A 10,000-nucleotide genomic window follows, 5' to 3' on the forward strand; every position below is an offset into this window, starting at 1 on the left:
ATTACCTGAGCGGGGCCACTCAGAGAGCTTTTCCTGATCAACATACCTTACCTGGGTTGGTAGACAAGTTGTGTTTTTGAGCCGTTCGTCTTATAAATCCGGATTCTGAAAATTCATCTAAATTCTTAAAAAATTATCAAAATGTTGAAAATTCTTTAAAAAATTCTACAGAACTTCCTTATTTTTTTATCGGAATTATAAATATTTATCTAGAAGAAGTGTGTGTGTGTGTGTGTGTGTGTGTGTGTGTGTGTGTGTGTGTTTTATGACCTGTGGTGTAATGGTCAGCATGCTCGCCTCGCAAGTGAGTGGACCCGGGTTCGATCCCCGGGCTGGGTGAAACTATGGGCAAGTTTCTTAACACCATTTGCCTCTGTCTACCCAGCAGTAATTGGGGACCTGGATGTTAATCGATTTGTGGATCGTGTTCCGGGGTAATGGTTAGCCAGTGCAGTTGGCGAGTTGTCCGGTCTTCTCGGACTATTCCTTGACACTGGGTCATGCAGCTCGTTAACTCAGGGTGTGGTTGTTGTGTTGGCGACAGTTTCTACACCATAAACCAATTCACGCCTAGGTGACCCTTGGGCCGGCCATCCTCGTTACATGAGGGACAACCATTATTACTGTTTAATCATTGTCTTGATAATTTCATAATTTATAGAGGTACAAATATTTTCTGGTGTATTAGAGAGACCCCCCTCTCTCTCTCTCTCTCTATGGGAAATACTAAAGCACAAAACAGTTGACCCCAGAAAAATGTTCTTCAAATGATTTAATAACAGAACCGGAACAAAGATTTCAACCAATATTTTTTTTTTTGCAATAGAAATAAAACAAACATTTAACTTATTTTACAAAGAAACAAAAAAACCCACTTATTTCATGCAACTGGCTATCAACAATGTATTCAACGTATTGTACAATGTTGCCAAATTATTTCATTCATCATATTTTGCAATATTCTAAAATAATTCAATTCATTTTGCAATAGACATCAAGAGACAGAATTCAACCCAATTTGCAGCTGAACGAAGGCAGTGAATTCAACTAATTATACACTAGGTGGAAATTATAGTGAATTCAACTCACTTTAAAGGATATAAACAAGGAATTCAACTCATCCTGCAGTATACCGTCGCCAACTCACCTCATTCTGCAGTTGATTGAAAGCAAACACAAAGGTTATGACCTACTGTAGCGAATGTGTTTAATAGCTAGGCATTGATATACAGCACATAATGAAAGCAGGAGTGAAAGCAAATTGATTATACGACTGATTTTGAAAGCAGGAGTGAAAGCAAATTTATTATACGACTGATTTTGAAAGCAGGAATGAATGAAGAATGTGGAAATATTATGTTGGGGAGGGGTAAGAGAGGGAAAGGGGGTAGGGGAAGGGATGGGTGAGGGTGAGAAAGGGGTAGAAGGAGAGAGTGGGGAGAGACAGAGTGGGAAGGGAGAGGGAAAATATTTCTTGTTATCTAAAAATTATTCAGAATCTGTGATTTTTTTGAAGTGGATGAGACTGACCAATCACGAGTCAGTAATTCTCCTTCAACCAATCACGGAAGAGGGATTGGAACTATCTAATCACGGTATGAAGGTGATTGGACATATACGACGATTTGGGTGAACGAAAGATTGGAAAAAAAACACAGATTAGACGAAAGATTAACAGAAATAAGATGAAAGATTAGAACACACACACACACAGGGATTGGAAGACACAAACATACACGAATCATTGAGAGTTTGAATCACTAAGATTGGGACTGGCGAATCTTTGGGGGGGACAATACAAATTTCTTCAGTTCATTGGTTCCTTGTGATTAGTTGGGCAAGTTTTTTTTATTTGTTTGCTCTCTCTCTCTCTCTCTCTCTCTCTCTCTCTCTCTCTCTCTCTCTCTCTCTCTCTCTCTCTCTCTCCCTGGCATCTGTGACCTCCTTTACAAGATTTAAAGTTGAGTTAGACATCACTGGCTGGTGGCTGAGTGTGGCTGGTGGCTGAGTGTGGCTGGTGGCTGAGTGTGGCTGGTGGTGTGGATGTAGTCTGTCTGAAAGTCGACCATAATAATAACACAGGTATCTTATCAGCCAATGATAATGGACTGATATGAGTATGGATTATTTTCATTGGTTGTGAATATTAAACCTAAATTATTAAAGAAAACTGTTTTTGATTGGTAGATAAGGTTTAGTAAATAATAAATGGGTAGCCAATCAGAAAGCGGCATTTTAACAACAAGGTATTTCATTGGTTGATGAGTTAAATGTATGGCGACCAGGAGAAGCCCCCACCACCACCTGCTTCACCACCTCCTCCAACACCTTCTCCAACACCTTCTCCACCACCTGCTTCACCACCTCCTCCAACACCTTCTCCAACACCTTCTCCAACACCTCCTCCACCACCTCCTCCAACACCTTCTCCAACACAACCTCCTCCACCACCTCCTCCAACACCTTCTCCAACACCTTCTCCAACACAACCTCCTCCATCACCTCCTCCAACACAATAGCCAGACAACACCCTCAAGAAACTGAGTGATGGCCCGCCCCCTCACCTCCCTCCCCCCTCCCGCCCCCTCACCTCCCTCCCCCCTCACCTCCCTCCCCCCGCCCCTCCTCCACCCCATCCCGCCCCCTCACTTCCCTCCCCCCTCACTCCCTCCCCCCTCACCACGTGTCAAGCCGGAACCATTTTTTTCAGCTCATTGTAAATACTTGGAGGTAACAGAGAGGCCAGAATTACCTCTACCTCTCTCTCTCTCTCTCTCTCTCTCTCTCTCTCACTTTCTTTCTCTCTCTCACTTTCTCTCTCTCTCACTTTCTTTCTTCTTAATTTTCTTTGTATGTGTGTGTGTATGTGTGTGCGTACAAAAGACGTACATGAATAAGCTACTATGTAAAAAGGAATAAAGCAAACACGAGTTATTATCTGAGTGTATGAAAGGGAGAGGGAAGTGAGAGGGGAGGTGAGAGGGGAGGTGAGAGGGAGGGTGAGAGGGCAAGAGAGAGTATAGACATTAAACAAAATATATAGACGAACATAATATAGAGAACTGATGAAAAAATGATGATTAAAAGAGAGATAATGGATAGGAAGAGGGGGAAGGGCTGATAAAGAGAGGGTATAGGGGATAATGGACGATAGGGTGGGGATAGAATGGACGGTATAGAGGAAAGAGTTTGATGATGGTGGTGGATAGTGAAAATGGTGAATTAGTGTGTGTGTGTGTGTGTGTGTGTGTGTGTGTGTGTGTGTGTGTGTGTGTGTGTGTGTGTGTGTGTGTGTGTGTGTGTGTTGTGTGTAGTATAGCATTCATAAATGTTTGTCTGTTCGGTAGTTCACAACGCAATTATCTGTGGTCATATAGTTGGTAACCTGACCTGACCTGACCTGACTTGACCTGACCTAACCTAACCTAACCTAACCTAACCCACTAAACTAATTCCCCCTTTCTTTTTCTCTCTCCCTACAGAGCGAGGCCGGGCGAGCGAGGTGATGGTACGGCCGCGTCAGTAGAGGGGTAACCTGACGAAGAAGAGAAATGCCCAAAATACCTACTACTTCTGCCGGGGTTCAGTAGTCTCTCCGTGTACCAGGGAGAACCGTAGACAGCCAGAGAAAGGGAGAGCTCTTTGTAAGCTCCCTTTCTCTCTTATTCTCTTCGGCGTCATCCCCTTCTGCAGGAATGTTATGGGAAGTTAAGGATACGGGATTGAAGAGTCCTTTATCGAGATCCTAATTTTTGCCACTACGACCACCATTACTACCATCAACGACTTCGTCTCCTCCACCTCTACTACTACGACTACTACTACGACTACTACTACGACTACTACCTCCGTCACCAGAGTCCCGGTGTTGCTCCTCTGATGTGTTCTCCCTCCCGACGAAGGTGAGAGCGAGGGACCGGCCGTCTGCCCTCACCACTACGGCCCGAGCCATGGCCAGGATGAGGGCCATAACTTGCCCTTCTCACTACTGGCCCTCCTCCTCCTCTTACAGGATATCACCTCTATTCCTCGCAGCGTCTAGGAATTCTTCAGTATGTCCCTCTGTAAAGGCCCGACTGAAGGAACCACCCCCACGACCTCCACGGCCCCCACGACCTCCACGACCTCCAGCCACTACATGTACGACTTCACCTGATACCACCCGTCGTTTTTTGGCCTCTTCCTCCACCTCCTGCTGCTACACCTACAGGAAACAGGCGGTGTTCGTGGCCTTCACCTTGTTGCTACTGCAGGTGCCACAAGAGACTGACTCCTACCTCAAGAACTACGACAGGAAGAATGAAGACCATACCATCACTATAGGTGTGTGTTGTGTTGTGTTGAGTCGAATACTATGCAATATTTAGAGGTCTTGTACTGTAGAGACTGTAGAAGTCAAGACAGGTGTACAGGTCAAGACAGGTGTACAGGTCAAGACAGGTGTACAGGTCAAGACAGGTGTACAGGTCATGACAGGTGTACAGGTGTTCTTCCTTCAAGGTCCCGGTGAATCTTGGACAGGTGTGACGGACTGTGAGGTGAAACTACACAAATTAACTCAACACCTGTAGATTATTAGGGTGTGTACAGATGTGTGTGTGGGGAGAGGAGAGGGAAGGGACAGGTGAGAGGGAAGGACAGGTGAGAGGGAAGGACAGGTGAGAGGGGAGAACAGGTGAGAGGGAAGGACAGGTGTGAGGGAAGGACAGGTGAGAGAGAAGGACAGGCGAGAGGGAAGGACAGGTGAGAGGGAAGGACAGGTGAGAGGGAGAAGTGAGAGAAAGGAGAGAACATGAGTGAGAAAGACTTGTATGAACTTACGATGAGACAACCACCACCACCACCACCACCACCACCACCACCACCACCAACCTGTCTACCCCGCGGTCCGTCAGTCTGTCTGCCACTATCTGTCTGTCTGTCTGTCCACGATCCATCCTTCCACACCATAGCTCTCCACACACTTGACGGATTGACTTGAAACTTAGTGGCATAGTGTATCAGGAAAGGCCCTTATTGGTGATTGAAAGTCGACTTAATTGTGTGATTGATTGTAAAGTTATGGTTATTTATTTGGGTTAGGTGATTAGGTAGTGAGAATGTGTATTTTCCATTCCCACATACTTACATACATACATACATACATACATACATACATACATACATACGAAAACAACAATAATAATAATAATAATAATAATAATAATAATAATAATAATAATAAAATAACAATAATAATAATAATAATAAAAAGTAATAATAATAATAACAATAAATTAACTTCTAATTAACAAGCACTTAATGGTACCTCAGAATGCCTTTGTTGTTAATAAAAGAAATTTGACAGAGTTGCAAGACTTAAGTGAAGGAAGGGAGAATTAATGTCATGTTACCTTAGAGGTTTATGAAGGGTAAATGGTGTATATTAAGTATTATTTAGTGTTTTTGTTTATTTTATTTGTTTTATGAGTATTTGTTAATTTATTTATTTGTTTGTTTGTTAATGATGATGATGATATTATTATTATTATTATTATTATTATTATTATTATTATTATTATTATTATTATTATTATTTTTGTTGCTGTTTTTGTTGTTGTTACAAATTTGGTCTCTCTCTCTCTCTCTCTCTCTCTCTCTCTCTCCCCCACCACCTCTCCCCTGCCCACAATCGTTGTCATGGCACGGGAACATCCAGTCGGGAGCCACCAACTCACTCTCTCTCACTCTCTCACTCACTTTCTCTCTCTCTCTCTTTGTTTCTGTCTCTCTCTCTCTGTCTGTGTCTCTAATTCTTTGTCTGTCTGTCTGTCTTTAATCTGTCTATTTATCCATCTACCCTCTCTCTCTCTCTCTCTCTCTCTCTCTCTCTCTCTACTTTAATGGAGATAATAATAGAGATAATAAAGAGAGGAAGAGAAGAGAGACGATGATAAAGGATGATATATAGATAATAGGAAGAATAATACTGAATTAGAGACAATCCACTTACATCCACTTATACCCACACACAAATACCCACTCCCACCCACGCCCACCACCCATCCACTCCCACCCACGCCCACTCCACGCCCACCACCCACCCACGCCCACCCACGCCCACCCACGCCCACGCCCACCACCCATCCACCCACCCACATCACTTGATATCCACATAGCCGCTCCACCTCGTCTCTAGGGATATTTAGTATGTAAATATTATGCATTTCTATTATTTTTCCCTGTGTGTCTCAACCATTCATGTTTTTTCCCTGTCTCATTGGGTTCTGGTAGGGAATTTTTACGGGTTTTTTCCCTGTCTCATTGGGTTCTGGTAGGGAATTTTTACGGGTTTTTTCCCTGTCTCATTGGGTTCTGGTAGGGAATTTTTACGTTTTTTCCCTGTCTGTCTGTCTGTCACCATTAAAGGCCGCTACACCTGGGGATGCGTCCCTTTACCATTATGTAAGGGGTCATTAGCTAAGGGGGGGAACTAATGGGAGAAGGGAGAGGAAAGGGGAGATAGGAAAACGTAGATAAAAGGGGAGGGAAGGAGAGAATAAACGTGGTGGATGGAGGAAACGAAGAGGTGTGGGGAGGAGAGGGAAGGGAAGAAAGGGGGGAAGGAAGGGAGAGATAAGAGAGAAGGAGAAAGCGAAGGAGAAAGGAAGAACTGAAGAGAAAGAAGATGAAGTAAAAGAAAGAAGGAAGAGGAATAGAGAGAGGAAGAGAAAACTGGAAGGGTAGAATGAAAAAAAAAACGAAAGAGGGAGGAAGAGGAAGTGAAGATAAAGGATAAAGAGAAGAGAGGCAGAAAGGCAAGGGAGGAGAGGGGAAGAAGAGAAAAAAGAGAGGGAGAGGAGGTGACACGAAGGAGAAAGGAAGAACTGAAGAGAAAGAAGATGAAGTAAAAGAAAGAAGGAAGAGGAATAGAGAGAGGAAGAGAAAACTGGAAGGGTAGAATGAAAAAAAAAACGAAAGAGGGAGGAAGAGGAAGTGAAGATAAAGGATAAAGAGAAGAGAGGCAGAAAGGCTGACAGGTGGCACTGAGTGGGAGGGAGAGGGCCAACCTGGAATAATGGAAAGTTGCACCTCGTCTCCTTTACACCTGTTCCACACCCGTCCCACACCTGTCAAACACCTGTCATACATCTTTCCCACACCTGTTCCACACCTGTCATATACCTATCGCACACCCACCCCACATCCGCCCCACATTCCCACACCTACACCACACCCGTCCCACACCTACACCACACCCGTCCCACACCCGTTCCACACCTGTCCCACACCTGTTCCACACCCGATGGCTTCAAGATGTATTTATTTTGGTCAACACTTGAATCTAAATTTGTCAGTGGAGGAAAAAATTAATTCTCGTGTGATAGAATGGGTGAAAATTACTTCCTTGAGAGAGAGAGAGAGAGAGAGAGAGAGAGAGAGAGAGAGAGAGACATAGATAGAGAGAGAGAGAGAGAGAGAGAGAAGAGATAGAGAGAGATAGAGAGAGAGAGAGAGAGAGAGAGAGAGAGAGACATAGAGCAGAGAGAGAGAGAGAGATAGAGAGAGATAGGAGAGAGAGAGAGAGAGAGAGAGAGAGACATAGATAGAGAGAGAGAGAGAGAGAGAGAGAGAGAGAGAGAGAGAGAGAGAGAGAGAGAGAGAGAGAGATCAATAATAAACACCTAAGGCTTCTTTCAGGGTAAACTTGGGGTCCCTTAATCACTACTAAATGAGGGAACTTTTACCAAGGGCTGTTAGATGCTGTTCCAGGGCTGTTAGGTGCTGTTCCAGGGCTGTTAGGTGCTGTTCCAGGGCTGTTTCGGGGCCGGTAGATAGATAGATAGATAGATAATCGACCTCAGTTGCCATGGAGACCAAATGGGGTGAAATATTGTTGGTGAAAATAAAGGTCATTGACCTCCTCGGAGAGCTTGGTACACACACACACACAGACACACACACACAGACACACACACACAGACACACACACACACACACACACACACACACACACACACACACACAGGGTATACACATAGACACGGGACACACAGACACACACACACAGAGGAAAACTTTTTGTATGTATGTATGTATGTATGTATGTATGTATGTATGTATGTATGTATGTATTAACCAGAAAATGACGAATTCCCTCAACCAATTTCTTTTTCCAGTATAGTCTAAGTCTATCAAGTGGGTCACCCTGTGTAAAAAAAAATTCTTCATTCCCATTCCCATTCCCGATATCCCTTATAACTCCTCCTTTGTGATAGATGAAAATTGGAATGGGAATATCAATCAAATTCCATCAGGTTGTTCCTATTTCCAGAAGCAATATTCCCCTATTCCAATACGTCTCACTATTCTATCTTAATTCCCATTCCAATATCATTCCCAATTCCCGTCGTTGTATTTTTTCTTAATACGTAAAAATGTATTTGTGGATGATTTTGAGAGAGAGAGAGAGAGAGAGAGAGAGAGAGAGAGAGAGAGAGAGAGAGAGAGAAATAGCAAACATCACATCTCCTTTAAAGAACCTCTCTCTCACCAGGGTCCTAGCAGGAGTGGACGGCAGCCCTCTTAACCCCTATTTAGTGAGGCATTATAAACTTAACGTAGGAACCTCTGAGAATCCTTTATTCGTAGGAACCTCTGAGAATCCTTTACTCGTAGGAACCTCTGAGAATCCTTTACTCGTAGGAACCTCTGAGAATCCTTTACTCGTAGGAACCTCTGAGAATCCTTTACTCGTAGGAACCTCTGTGAATCCTTTACTCGTAGGAACCTCTGAGAATCCTTTACTCGTAGGAACCTCTGAGAATCCTTTACTCGTAGGAACCTCTGAGAATCCTTTACTCGTAGGAACCTCTGAGAATCCTTTACCTCGTAAGAACCTCTGAGAATCCTTACCGTAGGAACCTCTGAGAATCCTTTACTGTAGGAACCTCTGAGAACCTTTACTCTCGTAGGAACCTCTGAGAATCTTTTACTCGTAGGAACCTCTGAGAATCCTTTACCTGTAGGAACCTCTGAGAATCCTTTACTCATAGGAACCCTGAGAATCCTTTACTCGTAGGAACCCCTGAGAATCCTTTTACTCGTAGGAACTCTGAGAATCCTTTTACTCATATGAACCTCTGAGAATCCTTTACTCATATGAACCTCTGAGAATCCTTTACTCATAGGAACCCTCTGAGATCCTTTACTCATAGGAACCCTCTGAGAATCCTTTTACCCGTAAGAACCTCTGAGAATCCTTTACTCATAGGAACCTCTCTGAGAACCTTTTACTCATAGGAACCTCTGAGAATCCTTTACCGTAGGAACCCTGAGAACTTTACTCATAGGAACCTCTGAGAATCCTTTACTCGTAGGAACCAGTGAGAATCCTTTACTCGTAGGAACCTCTCAGAATCCTTTACTCTGTAGGAACCTCTGAGAATCCTTTAACAGGAAACTCTGTGAATCCTTTACTCGTAGGAACCTCTGTAATCCTTTACTGTAGGAACTCTGTAATCCTTTTACTCAGGAACCTCTGAGAATCTTTACTGTAGAACCCCCTGAGAATCCTTTACTGTAGGAACCTCTGACAATCCTTACCGTAGGAACCTCTGAGAATCCTTTTACTCGTAGGAACCTCTGAGAATCCTTTACTCGTATGAACCTCTGAGAATCCTTTACCATATGAACCTCTGAGAATCCTTTACTCATAGGAACCTCTGAGAATCTTTTACTCATAGGAACCTCTGAGAATCCTTTACTCGTAGGAACCTCTGAGAATCCTTTTACAAGGAACCTCTGAGAATCCTTTACTCGTAGGAACCTCTGAGAATCCTTACCGTAGGAACCTCTGTGAATCTTACTGTAGGAACCTCTGAGAATCCTTTACTCGTAGGAACCTCTGTGAATCCTTTTACTCGTAGGAACCTCTGTGAATCCTTTACTCGTAGGAACCTCTGAGAATCCTTTACTCGTAGGAACCTCTGAGAATCCTTTATTCAGGAACTCTGAGAAT

The 10,000-nt window shown here is 43.5% G+C and overlaps 1 protein-coding gene across 1 annotated transcript in view; it reads left to right on the plus strand.

Moving 5' to 3' along the window:
- The window catches only part of LOC121863693 (glutamate receptor ionotropic, NMDA 2B-like), a 92,565-nt gene that overhangs the window by 5,049 nt on the left and 77,516 nt on the right, over window positions 1-10,000 (plus strand). The window contains 1 exon segment of the mRNA XM_042362435.1: window positions 3,483-4,323. Within this exon segment, the coding sequence (XP_042218369.1) occupies window positions 3,951-4,323 (373 nt within the window). The 5' untranslated portion in view covers window positions 3,483-3,950.

Source organism: Homarus americanus, unplaced genomic scaffold, assembly GCF_018991925.1.
Source record: "Homarus americanus isolate GMGI-L3 unplaced genomic scaffold, GMGI_Hamer_2.0 scaffold8807, whole genome shotgun sequence".
NCBI classification, from domain to species: Eukaryota; Metazoa; Arthropoda; class Malacostraca; order Decapoda; family Nephropidae; genus Homarus; species Homarus americanus.